At 33.8% G+C, this 18,345-nt stretch overlaps 1 protein-coding gene across 1 annotated transcript in view; it reads left to right on the forward strand.

Annotated features, from left to right (window-relative positions):
- The first annotated feature begins 4,352 nt into the window (after positions 1-4,352).
- LOC150107415 (gamma-aminobutyric acid receptor alpha-like) overlaps positions 4,353-18,345 on the forward strand; it is a 63,573-nt gene continuing 49,580 nt past the window's right edge. Inside the window, exons 1-2 of the mRNA XM_090391836.1 lie at positions 4,353-4,393; positions 12,773-12,876. Coding sequence (XP_090247962.1) covers positions 4,353-4,393; positions 12,773-12,876 — 145 coding nt within the window. The remainder of the gene's footprint in view (positions 4,394-12,772; positions 12,877-18,345) is intronic.

Genomic DNA, 18,345 nt, shown 5'->3' on the forward strand with positions numbered 1-18,345 from the left:
TTACATGTTTGAAAATTATGCGTTTGTCAGAAAATGAATAATAAATCTGGATTAAACTTGATATCAATGACAGTCATGCTCAATATTTCGCCATCCGATTTACACTTTTTATACATTTTTAAAATGTTTTAAATTAACTGATCTACTCACCATTCCGACTTATTATAAATGAACGTAAACAAATTTCTGAAGTGATGTCACATTAATGATCCAAGAAGGTTTTAGAAATCCTTCACAGACAGAGGAAGAGAGTTTCTTAAAAAATACGCAATCAGTTAAAATCTTCGATTGCTTTTACGCTTATCATGTAGTTAAACTCGAATTTGCATACTTCTCTTACCGTTTCACTACATTAAAAATCACTTAGCCAAAATTAAAAATAAATTCCTTAAGCCGATTGCTTTCAAGTTTTGGTCTGTTCTTTTATTCCAAGATTGAAAACACACTTCAGATGTGATTAAAACAACAAAATTTTATAAAATCATAGACAACTGCCCCAACGACTTTGAATCATTCTTGTCCGGTATTCTGATAGATTTCCATCAGAATTCTCCCGAGGGTCGCGTGGATAACGCGCTTTCTTTATTTTAATAGCTCTATGAACGGTGAATTTATGGGCTGAAATATCCGATACAACATGGTTTTTCTTCAATAACCTCTGGTTTTCCTATTAAATAAAATATTTACTGGTTTTAATTTTATGCCACAGAAGATGAGTACTAATAAACGAACCCAGCTCACAAGTGAAAAATCCCAATACGAAGTGAAGGTTTTCGGAGCCAGAAATGGACACTCAGTGTCACATCTAATCTCTTTTCCACTGAATAAAATCACATTCATTAAAATAATTTCAGGGGCATAACGTGCTGAATGTTATCACATGAAGGCAAGTTTAATTATATATTTTTGTAATACCGAATGATTATATAATTTGTAATATCGTAAAATGATCATGTAGTACTATCACAGTATCCTGTAAATCCCTTGAGGGTACAAGTGATGAGGATGATGAATTTATAAACGTTTTTAGATCGATCGACAGGCATCAACATCTACATGCAGACCTATGTAGAGCTGCCAGCCTCGCAGTTATTAACCCACGTTTCATGTTAGAACGGTGCAATATTCAATGTGCTCGATATTTGGGCTTCATAAAAACATTTTTCGATCTTCAGTTTCGCTTTTTAAATAGAAAATATATAATCTTGGAAATATTATGAGTTCGTAAGTGACACTGTAAATTTATATAAACACACGTTAAATTTAACTTAGTTGAGGAAGTCAACTAAGTTTGTACTTAGTTGACTTTCTCATACTACCAAAACTTCTATAACACGTTCTGTTCTCGGATTATACTATTAAAGTGTGTGTGTGTGTGTGTGTGTGTGTGTGTGTGTGTGTGTGTGTGTGTGTGTGTGTGTGTGTGTGTGTGTGTGTGTGTGTGTGTGTGTGTGTGTGTGTGTGTGTGTGTCCTCTCAAGGATAAAGGTCTTTTTTAAAACTAGGAATAACTGCCATCCTGATCGTGTTGCTGTCGTGTTACCCTAGCAAAAAACATACAAGTTTCATCTAAGATGATATATACTGTACATCAAGATGGACACCAAAAATGAAACAAAATCCCTTAAAAATTAATTCACCAGAATCCAGAATGCACAAGAGATTAGCTATTGATTTGATTTGAAGAATTGATTTCAATCTGGAAATATTATGAAGTCGGCTCAGTTAATTTCACCAAACCATTTGTTAAAATGAGAGAGTCTACCATAAAAAGACATCGCGACTTGGTTTTAATTGTATATAACAGCTTATGACAGAAATAGGTCTTTTATGTTTTGCCGCAGTTGTGAGTGTCCGTTGGCTTATTTGTTAATTTGCAATACATCGTAATCACAAAGTATTTCAAATTAATAAAAATTATCTATAATAAGACAGGAATATTCATTTTTTTGTCATAATCTCAAAATGTCATGGTTTCGAGACTAGTTTATCACTAAATTTATACGAATCGTTTGATTTGTATAATCTTTTTATACCTAGTTAAACATTACTTAGTTCACAGATAAATTAAAAGCGTGTTGATGTCGCGACAGAAAATCTCGATGTAAATTAGTCAGTAGATGTTCATACATTTTTATATTTGATCTTGAAGCAAGCTTCTTCGTTAAGATCGCAACATCCACTTATGCGAGCTACTAATTTAGAGTAGTCGTCTATCGGTTTTCTCTAGCAGTAGCATCATCATCATTACGTTTTTGGTATCGAGTTGGTGCATATCCTCTGATGTCATTTAGCAAATAAATAAAAAAAGATTTTTGTGTGTTTGTTTGTATCCCATCCAAGAGAGGTTGTACATGTAACCCATATTAGCATCGAGGGAGCTAAGGATTGGATAATCCGACATTCTTGCTGTAATGACCAAACATGGAACTTTTTAAAAATCCTTTCGCGTTTCCGATAAACAGGATGGTGAAAAATACATTACTTACTAAGTTCGCACAAAAACACAAAACGGTCTAGCAATTGAAATTTACACAAAAACTAATGACACAAAAAAAAACGAACGTATGAATTCTACTGCCAAAACATTGGAGAACTCTGATCAGACGATGTTCGAGTATACCTCCAAAGTGTTATCAGTATAATGAAAAGGTTGTTTGAACATGAATGCAGAGCCTCCGTAGCTCAGTCGGTATAGATAGACTAATCCCTTTAGTCGGTAAGACCTGGGTTCGATTCCCATCCTTGAAGTAAGGAACTTTTTTCTGGTCTCTTTCGACTAAACGTGAGTTATCCGGTCTCATACAGAGATAGAGGATTTTTTCACCCAGAATCTCGGGTTTTTCGTCCCTCACAACGGGCAAAACGTCCCCGTAAACACACAGGGATTTACAGCCATGAATACAATATGTGAAAGCGAGAGGGTGCTCACTACATGTTGTAACGCCCGTAGTTAATCACGAGTCACATCACGGTAGTCAACCTCCTAGATGGGAGACTGTATATGAATGGGATGGGAACATGCTCGCACAAGCCACTTTATTAATTAATTTATTTCTATGTTATTTATTTTTTTTGGGGGGGGGAAGCAATTGAATGCGGCAGATAGGTTAAACTAAATGGAAAGACATTTAGGAAATAGAATGCACACACATACGAGAGAGAGAGAGAGAGATAGATAGATAGATAGAGAGAGAGAGAGAGAGAGAGAGACTAGAAATGAACAATAGAAGCTAAACGTAATAACGACTTGCATGTAACGATTTTTATTCTTAATTGTTTTTTTTAATGCGTTTTATTGATTACGTAATCTGGTAAAAGTTATACGCGACGAAAATCCTTGACACGCTTATTGTTCAACTTCTCTAGGGACATCGCCTAGTCGAGCGGCAGACGCGTCTGAAAAACAACCCCGCTTTGCCACCGCTCATCGTAAAAGCAGGAGCAGCGAGTGTTTTAAAGAAATCCCAAGTAGATGTAGCAAGTCGGAGTATTTATTTTTCGAGGATCCTCATCTCCCGCAATTCCACTTGAGATGGTCGATGGGCGCGCGGACACGTGAAGTGCGTCATTACGAAAACAAACAGAAGACGATCATTTCTTCTCTTAGGACGCACCATTGCGAAAGAAGTTCCTGTTACTGTTTACCTGGTGTGTTCGCACCAGTAAGCGGCGTTGACGGCCGTCAGCTAGCACGTTTGTTTGGTCGGAGCACTCCAAAGTGTATTTTTTTTTAGTGTTTCCAGAAGTAAAAAAGACACTTGGAGGTCGGAATTTAGCAAAGAAAGTAATGGGGAAGAAAGGAAGAAAAAAAAAAAGAAAATTATCCCAAAGATGTTATTTTAAAAACATCTTGGTTGTCTGTCCTCAGTTAATGAAGTCTTCGCGATTAATGAAATTATATTTTTCTCCTTATCTTTTTTTTTTTTTTTTTTTTGCTAAAGTGTGAATATCTCACATAACATGTTCAATTCGAGCTTTATCTTAACAGAATCGGATAATTAATGTGTATTGAAGTATCCTCAAATTTGGGAGTTTTTCTGAATGTTTTTCTTCTGAACCGTCATCTACTTTTACAAATATTTTTTTATGAGCTGTGGAATTAAAACGGAAACTCCACAAAAATGCAGATGAAAATTTATCAATGGAATAATTTTATTGTTCCCCCCCCGCCCGATAACAATATTTATTCTTGCACATTGATTCTTGCACTGAAAATAGAGTATTTTCATTTCTTCTTGTCACATGAAGTTGAAACTGTTCTGAAGCTCCGGTAACTTACGATTTCTTTGTTTCAATTTATTTTTTTGCATTATTGACAAATATTTGTTATGTCTATACTCAAATATTATAATGGATGGAAAAATTCAGCCAGTAGAAAAACGCATTCCGATGTATATATATATATATATATATATATATATATATATATATATATATATATATATATATATATATATATATATATATATATATATATATATACACACACACACACACACACACATATATATATATGTATATATATATATGTGGGTGTGTGTGAAGGGAGCAAGTTTAAGAATAGGTGCTGTTTTGGAATAAAATCCAAAAGTTAATTTCTGCATATCAAATTGATGTTTACTTAAAAATAAGAAAGACAATCAAACATCTCTTAGTAATTAAAAAAAAAACTATCAACGCATAACAACTGACAATTTAACGTGCTCTAATCTTTAAAGATAGTTTCTCCAACAATGCAGTGTAACACAGGCTTTAACTTTAACTTTACTGACTCGAAGGGTGAAGCAAGATGCTTTTCATATTCCGCACTGTCTGAATGGATACACTGAAAGAAAACGTTTATGAGCAATATGCTCGCCCTGAGAGGGGAAAGGAGATTATAGATCATGTCTTGAAATCAGGATGGCTTTAGGTCTTTTGTTTTGTAGAGATTCGTTTCATCATAGTCAGAAGCTTGTTGCACCAGTAGATTGGGATGTGTAATCGTTTTTAGGAAATACTTTGCTGCAAGTGACCGAAGGAAAGAGTAGATATAAGGGATGTCGGTGTCCCGATGAAGTTGAACGTCTCTGAAAAACTATGAGGCGTTCAGTATCATACGAATGTACTTGTTTTGCACTCGCTGCAGTTTGAGGATATTAGTATCAGCGGTATGATACTAATGATACTAATACCATGCTGGCGAAGCATATGTGATTATCGCACGAATCATCAGTTTGTAGAGGAGCAGTTTGATTCTGGTGTGTAATTTACTGTTTCTGTTTATTAAGGGATAGAGCTGGGTGATGGCTTTCGATTCCTTTGGTGTAATTTGGTGTTAAACATCTTCCTGTTTAACACCAAAATTCCTTGGAAAACAGAAGTCGGATACCTTGGTATACTGCAGGACAAAAGACTAACTTCTGTTTTCCAAGGAATTTTGGTGTTAAACAAGATGTCCCCTGTAGGAGATACTGTTCTTCTGGATAAGGGCACGGCTATGCTCTTCAAGGGTTTTACTTGTAATCTCCAATTGGAGAACCATTTGTCTAATATTTGTAGGTTTTCTTTGAGTTTTTTGGTGATTAGGTGTGGGCGGAGAGATCTGGTTAGTATCGCTGTGTAATCAGCGTAGAAGGCCAAGATATATGACATTGGATTGTATCGAATATCTGGAATTAATATCGAGAACAGACGTAACACTAATCAGATATATATAAAAAAAGGCGTATTTAAAAATTCTCATGTATCAATTTAAAATTTTCATAACAAATAAACTCTTTTTAAATATTTTATTGAAGTATATATTTTCAATATATTTATATGAAATATGTAATTTTTTAATAAAAATTATTTTAGTTTTGTTGTTTTTATATTATTTGTTAAATCAATTCTGGAGCATCGTGTTAGACATAAGTGTGTTAGTACTGCCTTCACTAATTAAAAACGAAAAATGACCAGTGATTAAAAAAAACATTCAACCTTAAATGAAAGAAAAAAAAAGGAAATGAAAAACTTATATTAAATTGTATTAAACAATAAACGATATTAAATTTTCTCAATTGGAAGATATCAAGAAAAAAAAAGAAAAAAAAATAGGAAATGTACGAAAAAGGAGTGAAGAGAAAGAAAAAAATTAATAAGTGAAACCGCAAAATTGCAGTTTTACTTATAAAACTGCAATTTTGCGATGGGCAGGTCACAGATATTAGTCCACAGAGGATGTCTACACTTTGGCATCATGCCTAAGTGAATTACCTTCAGCTAGCTGTTTAAATGTCGCATAATTCAAATAAGTTATTAGAATTTTCGACTTTGTCGTTCCATAGTAGGGTATGCATTGGAACAAATATTTGATTTTTTTATCCCTTTCCTGATTATATCTTTTCTATAGGAAATGTTCATAAATTAATAACGAATCTCATAATAGACTTTTAGAACTGTCCGTAGAGAAATAAAGGTGGCGACCGAATATCTAAAGGATAATCCCAGGAACTGGACGCCGCCCGGAACTTTTATGTGCATGGTTTTTGTGATGGGCGGAATTGGGCAGAGTGAACTAATGATGCAAATCTTGTTTGTAACGACATTTATGGTATGAACGAGGGTGTGTTTGTATGTTCGATGAGTTTTGGAGGGGGGGGGGGAGGGGGATTAAGAACTAAAATTATCTCCTAACATCTCGCTAGAGACGTCAGTGAATGAGAGATTGGAGTGAGTAATGGCGCTGTGCCTAATTGGCGAAGATAGAGTTCAATGATCATTATGTAGGAATTGCCATTATAGAGGATGGATTAATGGGAATGGTGTAGGACAATGCCCGTTGGTAATTATGTAGGTCAGAAGATATGGAACTCATAAATTATTGGGAAAAGAGGTAGTTTTATTTAGAAAGTTATGAAAAAAAAAACGACTGTAGGATAAATGAATAAATACGAGATTAATATAAAGGGGAGAGAGATTTAAATGACAGTAGTGAAATGATTATATCCAATTCCTGGCTTAAAATAATAGAAGGTTTTTTTCTGATTGTGTGCCATCTGTAGTCCCATCATTTTTATTGTTGTTGTTTTGTTTCAAATAGCGCATTTCACATTTAATAAGGTGATAAGGGAATTGTTCACTCAAGGAAAAAAATAAAAACTGGAAATAAAACTTGATTAACATGTCTTTTTTTTAATGAAAGTGCCCACTGCTCACCATCATATCAGCAGCAATTGCTCTTTTTGATACGAATAAAATCCAATCAAATGACCGAGTTCTACTTCCTATGTCCTCAACAAAAACCAGAGCAAATTTCAACCTCTTAAAAGTTTCTTCTTGTGGAAATTGAAGCGCATGCTCAAAACACTACAAAGAGTATAACACATATTAGCACGTATTACTTGTCAATAAATCCACTATAGGACACTGAAAGAAATGGGAAATGACCCACATTCTGCTCTTGCTAGCAGAGGAAGTTTTTTTTTTACTAACTGCAGTTAGCGTCATAGGGGAATAAATTTAAGAATTTTTTTTATCACATCCTTCTAATTAACTTGAGTGTAATAATATAAAAATAGAGAGACTTCTGACATTTAACAGTTTAAAATTTAGTTTTAGATCACGTTGTTTCTAGTTTCTAAAAATCCGATGGAGGCTCTGTTTTTGTTTAATCGTAGAGAATAATGCAGTTAGAAAAAACTACGCTTCCTGTTATGCTTAAAATACATAAAAAATAACTCTCGCATCACTTACATAAGTGAACCAATGATAATACTGTTACAGGATTATAAGATTTTTGTCCTCTGTGCAGAATACGATGTAATATTCATGCCCTCTGTTTCAGAATGCCCTTAATGCTTCTGTTTTACCACAACTAAATTCATATTTCTAGAAGTTATATAAAAAGGCATCTTAAAAATTATAGCACAAGCAATCTGATCACAAACCTAATCTCAAGATTATCATGTTCTATTATTCGTGATTTTTTTCCTAGCTCAATACTTCGACAACATATTCCAATAAATAATGATAATTAGCTTTCTCTTAGCCTTCTGTTCCTCATACTCTGACCCTCAGCTCTTTTAGCCTTTAAGCTATTGTTTACCCTTTAATTTGAATCTCATCTACAAAACGTAGTAAGCCTGTCCTACATTGCTTGTATTGTGACCTACTCTTAAAAATCATACATGGAAGTTTGGTTTCTGAAACAAAGTTACTTGAAACACTTCTACAAATCACCTAAATTTTTCATGAAGTACGATGTTGGTTTCACACCACGAGACAAAAATCATTTATCACCTAAAATTGCCATTTATATGAATTTTTTCAACATCTGATGATAAATTTCGGGAATTTTGTTTTTTCATTGGCTAAATAATCCGGGAAGATGCAGTGTCATAGCTAACGGTAGACGTGAAGTGGGACATTTACAGCAGCGAGTTAAACATGCTCGCTGATTTATAAAAAAATTCTTCAAAGAGAAAAAAAAAGCAATTCTAACTATTAAAAAAATTAATTAAAACCACAAGTCAACCATAAAACCATAACTGATCCAAAGTTAATTAAAGTACGCCATTCAGAAAAAATCAATTAAATTAGTGCGGATTTACAAAATTTTTACTTAAAAACCAGTTTAATTATTTTTTTGTCTAGAAAATATCTGTCTCGTAAGAATGTTTCAAATCATTTTGGTTCATAATCACGCAAGGGTACTTTTATATAATATAGGCCCTACCCACGAAGGTTTCGTAAACTTGTAGAATTTTTGTACTGTGGGTGGGCTAAGGATTTTTTCTATTTTTGTAGTAATTTTTATTTATTTTTTACACATTCCGGAAACTCTGCTCTAGAAACCAAACAAGGGAATTTTTAAAGCCACTTCAAGCCTGTGGTGGTCCCATATTGGGTTATGAAATTCATGTGGTTTTGAAGAACAATACGCCAACCATCGGTCAGTCATTATATATTTCTTAACCCCACCCAAAAGATCGCAAATATATTACTGCACATTAATATATTTTTTTTCTCTCTTAAATTAACATCATACACGAGAAACTGCAAAGCCTATTATTATAGTATGTTAAGGCCACGTGTGCGGCCATTGGCTAATGGTTAAATAACCGGAAAAACCCCACTGTACAGATTACTGTATTAACATTAGACATTAAATCCGGGCCTTCAAGCAGGATGCTGGTCTAATATCGGGCAACAAAAACTATCGTGCCATTTAGAGGTATCAAAAACCTCTACGACCACACTGAGATTCGAACTCATAGCTTGAGGTTAGAGGGCCGAAACGTTATTCATATAGCAAATCAAGCCTTTTTATTAAAGAGACACACACACACACACACACACACACACACACACACACACACACACACACACACACACACACACACACACACACACACACACACACACACACACCATCAAAAGTATTTGTGAAGTAGCTAGGTAGAGAAGATTCAGGAATGTGCGCGATTTAGCCATCAATTACATAGTTGATGTTTCCTTGCTGAAAATAATAATACAAAAAAGACTTTTACAGAGAAATAACCAAACTGTTCATTACCCAAGTAAACAGACTTGAGTGTAAAAACGATATTCAGTTCATCCATCATCTCTGTTTATTCACGGAGAAGGAGCGCATGCTTTATTTCCTGACTGGCATAGAACCAGTCATTCTGTCGTGCTGATTATATTTGTACACCACCCAAACTTGGCAAAAAACAGTGTCGAAATTGATGATAAACCCTACAAATAAATTCCATTCTTTTCTAGTTTCAATATCTATTTTTTGAATGTAGATTATCTTCTACTAAATAAAAAAAAGCCTTAGTTTCCTATTAGGTGACTTCCCAAGAGCAACAGTTCGACTTCATACTCATCCACATTCTCTGCCTCCACTCGAGACACGAATGCTAAAAACCCATTTTTAGAGAGTTTCAGCATCCTAATGAGATGTCTAACAGGTCCAATAAATCATCGCTATTACTGCCTTTTGCTCACATAGAAAGAGACGAGCTATAAATAATGGTGTTCTAAGCTGCCTCATCACGGCTCTCACAAAATATATACGGAACGTGTTAGGAATATTGGCACAAACCAGCAACTACTTCTGTAGGAGGCTAACTGCAATTCTCCTAATAAGTTGCATACCATAGACTGGAGAAATCTACTGCCTATTTCATATTTTAAAATATTGTTTACGTTTTCAGCACTCCATACAGAATTCGTGACAATAATGAAATCTTGCAGTTGTTACCATGGTACCGGTTGCTAAGGAAACACGTACATCGTTAAAACATCAGAAGGCTTTAAAAAAAATCAAAAATAGCTTATGCTTATTAATAACGTACTTAAAAGATAATAAATAAAATAGTTCATGATCTCCACTCGTACTTTAAAATCCCACTACGTCAACACGTTAATACTATTCTATTCTCATTGTAGCTAAGGATATTAAACTTACTTTGAGTTACATTCAGTGAAAAAAAATTCTCTTAATTTTTTCAAGTCTGGTCTTTTATTGGACCATAATTGCACACTACACGACTGATATCATTTGAATGATTAATGCATCAACCGAAGTTATACCTCTCTATTATAGTCTTAATTTTACTGTTATCTTGAGTATTAGCAGAAAAGGTGTAATTTGCATGTAACGTTCCCAAGACAAGATGAGTTTTGAGATTTTAGAAGTTTTTTTTCTTTTCATCCTTGAAAATATGGATTGCTGAGCACGGTGAATTGCAGCAAGAATTCTGAAAGAATTAAGAGATTATTGATAAGGTAGGAATTAACACCAGATGTGTCCTTTCACATGGGTAAGGATAACTATTACTTTTTTTTTGATTCTCAGGTTTTTCACTTTGTGTAACTTTGTTCGTAGTTTTTAATGCATTTAAATAAACTACCATATCGACGATGTTTGCAATATTCAACATTGTAAAGAGTTTATATATCCAACCGGATGTAGACTGCATTTTGAGTCTGTTTGTTATGACGTGTAGGTAAATCAATGAATAATCCAAACAAAATTATATTTTATGATTATTTACACTTAAAAGGCATGAATTTATTAAAAGAAATGGAATTCTATGAGTTTTTACGTTGTTTTAAAAATGACACAAGTGGTTTCAATGATTGACACATCAATAAGCTTGAACAATACCTTACATCCGTACTTTTCGTTTAAAATACACCACAAATTTATGCGGACTTTTATTGCATTCACGTGCTGTTTTGAATGCCATTATGTCACAATTAGCATTTGAATGATAATCGATCGCTTACTCGATTACGAAACGCATACAGAAATGCAGGTTTTTTGTCATTCAATGATCGTAAAACTTCTCTTGTGGTGTAATAAGGATATATTAACACCATTGGGAGCATTTACTGACTTTGGGATTACACAAACTAGAATCAATCGCAACACACGGATAATAATAAAAAACATATTGGCATTCTATATCGTTATTTAAATACTGTAAATAAGTTGTGATAATAAAAATAATAATATGAAGAATTGGCGGTTTATTTTCACAATAAATATTTAGTTGAAATATGAATTAAAGATTGCATTGACAAATGATATTTAAGCTCATTTAATATTTGCCAACCTCAGTGTATTTTTTGTTAACAGATAGACAATGTAATAGAAAGGATCTTAGTGGAATGCAGTTTGGACATCCCCTGTCGAATAGTCTTCTGGGAGTGTACGGCTGGATTTTGATGTTCTTGACTGGATATTGGTAACCCTATTTTGTATTGATTTAGTGTCAGTTTGTTTACATTAAGCATTCTTTGATCTAACGCATTAAGAGTATTATGGATAACTGCGTCCGAAGGAAGTTATTAACTTTTTTGCAGGATTTCTGTTTCTTTACGAAAAAGAGGCATGCATTCAAAAACTTTTTTGTCTTTGTTTTAAAATCCTCTTTCCCTGTTAGTATTCGAACTATTTTCATCGTGAAGAAACTTAAATCATCATGGAAAGGATGATTTAAGTATCTTCATCCTGGAAAGGATGATGCTTCCTTTCCAGGATGATGCAAAAAGACATATACCTATAATTTCTTGGCAAGTTTGTAGAAACTTGGCAAGATGTAGAAAGTTTCTTCACTTATAACCAAGAAGAAACTTTCTACATCTAACTCTAATCCAGATGATAAAATCTTATCACTTATATACATACTAGGGAAGTGACTATGAGCAAGGTAGGTGGTTTCCCGTTGCCTTCCTTGCCGTACTAACTGTGTCCTATATGTTCACGGGTACGGTTTGCCTGTTTGTGGGATGAAAAACCCCAGGATAAACCGGGGAGAAAACCCTACTGTCCTCCACGCCCAAGACCGGCTAACTTGCCTATGGTTGAAGAAGAAGATCCTTCAGCTCCTCACGTCTTCGACGAGATTCGAACCTAGGACACTCCTTCCCCTGGCGGACAAGTAAAACAATAAAAATTAAAAAAAAATCAGTAAACAGAAAAATCATCATCATTAATTATTTTCATCGTTTCAACTTTATCTGTTTTATTCTTCTTTACTTTCTTTTTTCTAAATTATGACTTAATTATACTACTTAATGTCATAATTAATTAGTTGTATTCTAAATTAATTATAAGTGAATATTTTCAAAAATATTTTTTTTGGGGGGGGGATTTTAACAGTACTTAATATATATTCAATTTTGATTTGTCATTAGCCGTTAAATCTTTCGTCAAAAGAAAAATAATATATTTTCATGTACAGCATGCACAATTTATATGACGTGCTATTTCTGTGACATCATATTTGCAGGACCGTTGAGGTGGAAGCGACTAACCGTGTCAATCAGAATATTTCCGAACTACTGGACAGTCTTCTGGAAGGATATGATTTCCATTTACGTCCGGATGTAGGAAGTGAGTTTGAACTATTTTCAATATAATTCGTTACAGCGGGTTTCATATAATTCAATCACAGATATAAATTATTTGAATAGTAGAAAGATTTGTTTCATGAATGAGTATTTACCTTACACACAAAAAAAATCACAGCCGTCTCACTTACATCCCGGGATCTAGAAAGTTGCTTCCCTCTGTTGACATAGCAACGAGCAGCGTCACGAATTAAAATAATTTCAATTATTAATAGAATTAGAATTAATTTTGTATTCTGATGAAACGTTGCAAGAAAGAATATTTATAATTTTGTGAATGTTATTAAAATTTTCCATGGTTTTAATTTTAACTTAACATTCTCAATAATGTTAACGTCAGTATTAGCATTCAAGATTAACTTAATCAATAATGTTAATGCTATTGCATGCTAATCCACCCAACACAAAAAAACTTCTATATCACAGTATCTGCGAATCCCTACTCAGATACGAAATAACAGTCTATGCAAATACATCAAACAGCCACCTAACAAAATTAGAAACACTACACAGGAAAATCGTGTCAACAGTGATCTGGACACCTTACACGCAACAACCAATATCCGACAAGCACATGGCGATACACAGAATTCTGAGCATTAAAAACCTGAAACACTACATGATATTAACGAGGAATTATTTCAACATCATCTATCGAAACAACAGAGATACATATTGTATAACACGACCTACAACAACTCTCTACACCCTTCAACAACTCATACGGTTCTTTTGTGAGATCACATCAGATACCCACGCAACTCAACAATCTACCAAGAAAGTTAAAACACGTGGATAACTACAGAACATTAAAAAACGAACTCTAGAAAATATACCAACAAAGTTAAGAAACCATTAACAGTAATATACACATCACAAATCACTAGCATCCAATGCCTACATCCCATACATAAATTAGCAACAACACAAATAGTGAAGGCTAAATCCCACTCTCTTCATGAAAGCTAACCCAAGCTTCGAAGTAGGTGGGATTAACTTGCCTCACTCATCTACAAGTAATCTTTATAAGCAAATACAGAAATTTGTATGTATAATCATTCTTTCTCAAACTTAAAAAAAAAATAAAATAAAAATAAAATAAAATAAAAAATTATACAAAAAATTTTGAATAATCTTCATTGTTAATATTAGAAGAACATGCGTTGTAAATACATAATATAAAGACAAAAAAGTATTATTAAAAATTTTAATTGAAATCCAATGTAGGAATTGCAGCACTTAGTGCTGAACTCTGTAAAATTATGAGATGCAATGTCACACAAGATGTTTATTGTATGTATAAATATTTTAGCAATCAATAAATTATTATTATTATTAAAAAAATTAATATATGTATATAATTTATCTCAGACATTATCATATTATTATTATTATTATTATCCATTATTCAAAAATTCCATGTAATCTTCATTGTTAATATTAGAAGAACGTGTTGTAAATATAGATGCAAAAAATTATTATTATCAAAATTTTAATTGAAATGCAGTGTAGAAAATGAATCACATATGCAGCACTTAGTGCTGAATTTTGTAAAAATTACAAGTTGGAATGTCACTAAAGATGATTATTGTAATTGTGTAAATCTTTTAGAAATCAATAAAAAAATATTAAAAAAAATAAAAATAAAATAATGTTAGTGCAATATTAACATTATTGATAATGTTAATTTAAATTTAAATACATAAATATTTTGCATTATATTAACAAAATTTTTCCAGTCGAACTAATTTTCCATTACTTTTGAATCGCACTCAATTGAACATGAATGTACTTATCTTGAATATTATAAAAACATTTTTCAACTATAAAAAGCAGTAGAAAAACAATAAGAAATATTACGGTAATCGCAATAAATCTGAAAATAATATATTGCAGATTAAACGACATCTGAGACAGTCGCTTTCTTACTTATTGGGATGCCTTACAGCCATTTGTAACTTAACTTCCTCTTAACACCAAATTGTGTGTTGAACCGGATTTCTTACGGTTATTTCTGTTAAGGATCAAAGTGACTCGGGAACATTCTTCGTGTGTTTATTTGACACTAATTATGCAATGTACGAACCCTTGGTATTGTGTTCCGCATCTTTATTAAGGTCGTTTTCTTAGGTCGTAAAGGCCGAGGATAGCTAAGCAAGTGCGATACGATTACTAACTCTCTCGTTAGCAGGAGAGCGAGATGTTAGAAACAGAAGTACATCGTGCCACCATTACCGACCTTGTCAGCTATTTATTTAAATTCGCGCACGACTCAATAATGCACACACAGACATAATTTCTACGTTCTTCTCCATTCCAGTCTCGTACAAAAATCAGCGCAAATAGAGGCCCGCCTGCGGCGGTGATTGGGTCACCACTAGCGGCTCTAAAGTAGTTTAAGGCGAATTACAGCAGTGGGTGGTTAAGAAGGAGAGAGGGAGGGAGGGAGGGAATACAAGGTAGATGGGAAAGTGAATCAAATGAGCTGATGTAAGCGGCTTTGTGACAGGTGCCCCGTCAGCATTTCTGTCTCTATTGCTTTATCGTAATGAGAAGACATTGTTATCATGTTTTTGAAGTCATCAGCATCCACTTTTCGCCGTTCCATCGTAACCAGCTGGTGTTCACACGTGAGTTTTCTTCTCCCCCCCCTCTTAGTTTGTCTGTTTGGTGTGTTGGTAGGTAGTCATATTGAAGGCGTATGGATTGATGAAACGATACTGTATTGTGGGTAAGTGAATACGTACATGCTTATAGATTGTCTGTACGGTATTCACGTGTTTGAAAGCTGACATCCCAATTTAGTTTTCTAAAGTAAAGATTTAGATGGAATCATCAAAACAAATATTTATAATCAGTTCATTTATTTAAAATGTTTTTAGTCTTACAGTTTAGAGACTATTTAGACTTAAATACACGATTGCGTTGGTTTTATCTCTTAAATAAATTTATAAATAAATTGTTTTTCCCTCACAGAAGAAAACATTTTCTTCTGAGAAAAATTTATAACATATTTATTACATAATCATTGTTATGAATTTCATGTAAAACTTAAAGATCGCAGTTTAGTGGCAAATATTTAAGTAGTTTTTCGCCATGATGAAAAATTCCTACGAAGATGAAAGCTCAATACTTTTCTTATACTTTTCTTCTAAGCATTAGCAAATTACTCACATTCAGTCTCTTAGCAATGCTCGGATGTTTTAAGAAGTTTATTGTATTATTCAGACAAGTGTAATACATCCAACAAGATGGATGGTTTCGGTATTATAGTCTAAACACTGTACAATTGAATTATAGATTTTGAAAAGAATGTTGTGCATAGTACAACTTGATAGAGAAGTAAATTTAGTCTTATTTTTACTTTTCACTTGAACTACTTTTCAACTAGTTCGCACTTGATTGAATCTTTATATTATATTTGTACTTTATCAATTGCTTTGAAAATATCTGAAGTAAATAGAAGTACTAAAATTTATTTGAAGTCTTTTTAATACTAGAAGTAGATATAAGTATTTGAAATCATTTTGGTTGTTCTGCTTGGTTTTGATCTGAAATACTTCGTCATGCCCTCAAGTACTTTACTCGCTTGTTATCTGCTACTTTAAATACCAATTCAAGTACATGACACCTCATTCTTCAAGTAGGTTTTTTAACACTTTGTCCTTTAAGGAAGGGTATCTTTTCCCCCTAAAATTGTTTACATTATGTTGAGTGTGCTACTTTCATACAAGTAAATAGAACTAAATGTAGGCACAACAGGAACCAACTAATCATTATGAATATTTCCTCAGTGTGTGCGTGCGTGTGTGTGTGTGTGTGTGTTTGCAAACAGTTTAGGCCGTGGAGACCTATTGACTTGTTCCGGTACTATTTCTGCTTTGGCATTAACAACCTTGCTCCACTTATTAGCAGATACAAACTGCGTTCTCCAATTGCTTGCTGGGATATCTCCCATAGAAACAGTTACGTGTTTCTTGTCTCTTTCCTAGTAAGTTTCTGATGAGCTGATCACTGAAGGCATGCTAATAGCGTTCATTTTGTTCCTCCCATTTTTTTTATTTTTTTTATCTCGACCTGTTGTCTGCCCATTTTAATTATAGTAGGGAATAAACTTCGCACGCTCTTCATTATTCACTCCTTTCGTGTCACTGATGTCAGCTTTGAGTAAAGAACCAATTTTAGCGTACAATGGCCAGGAATCCTCTATGGTAAAAAAAAATCATTATTATGTTCGGTGCACACTGCTACCTGTCGCTCCAAAGTCCCGACTTTTTTTTAAACTCTACCATTAACATCACTGTTCTGAGCAGCCTCTTTGGAAACCGCACGTTCCAATGAAAAAGTCATCTAGAAACTGTCAAACGAAGGAGAAAAAAAAATTCTTCGCCCTTGGTTTAATGGGTCGTCTGTGAGAGGAAGTCGAAGTACACACAGGCGTCGTTTTTAAGGGTTCTGGGAAGGGGAATGTCGTCGGAAGCGAACAGTCCGATGGCTTTAGGCGGATTTCAGGTTTTTTCCGATGACATAGAAAGGAAGATCGTGTAGGGTTAAGAGAGTCGGAAAATTTCACGGGAAAGAATGCCAAAGCGAAAGATGTCGTGGAAGAATGAATAGTAAATGCGGAAGAAAAGATGGATGAATTGGGTCTCTGGCGCAATGTTGTTATTTCCTGCGGGGAAGAAACGGAGAGTTAGAAAAAAAAAAAGAAAGAAAGAAACGGGGGGGGGTGAACGTAGAAAATTCAAGACCGCAGGTAGAAGATGAAAACCAGAGAGAGAGAGAGAGGAGAGTAGAATTCGATTAAGGCTGTTTTTTGTTTTAGTTTGAACAATTCAGATCTAAACGTTATGGATTTAATGAAGCAAAATTCCACAAATGTTTGGGGGAAGATAAAAATATTCACGATCATTTTTACACCAAGTAGGTAAGAGCACAGAACTCTAAAAGCTTCGAAGGCGATCATTATTTGTACGTCTTACATTTTTTACGATTTTTTCCGCCATCTGTTGTGTTGGTATTGCAATTTTGACAACAATTCTATATATTTTTCTGTTTTAGTAGCGCTTTTAATTAGAGGTTTCATCTTTAATCAAAACAGGGCAATTATGATTGACGCACCGATTGCTATTTAACTAACGAAAAAATAGTTTTTTTTTTGAAAGATAAGTAATTGTAGTATACTAAGTCTCTACTTGACTTTGAGAGGGGAAGAATAGTCGAATCAGCGGTGGCAGCATTAATAAGAGATGAACGGAGTTCGTATCTTTCAAGTAGTGAATACTATGGCAACTCGCACCAAAGATTTCTAACTTCATAAGTTTTAAATTACTTTAGAACAATTTTGATGCTCTAAACTACAACTGTTCTTTTAAAGAGCATCAAACATGTATTTGCTTGCTCATTTGTCGGGTTTGGAAAATATTGTGCATTCGTGCTGACAAATGCTACC

This window comes from Typopeltis vanoorti, chromosome 4 (genome assembly GCF_054136105.1).
Source record: "Typopeltis vanoorti isolate ZY-2024b chromosome 4, IOZ_Tvanoo_1.0, whole genome shotgun sequence".
Classification (NCBI taxonomy): Eukaryota; Metazoa; Arthropoda; class Arachnida; order Uropygi; family Thelyphonidae; genus Typopeltis; species Typopeltis vanoorti.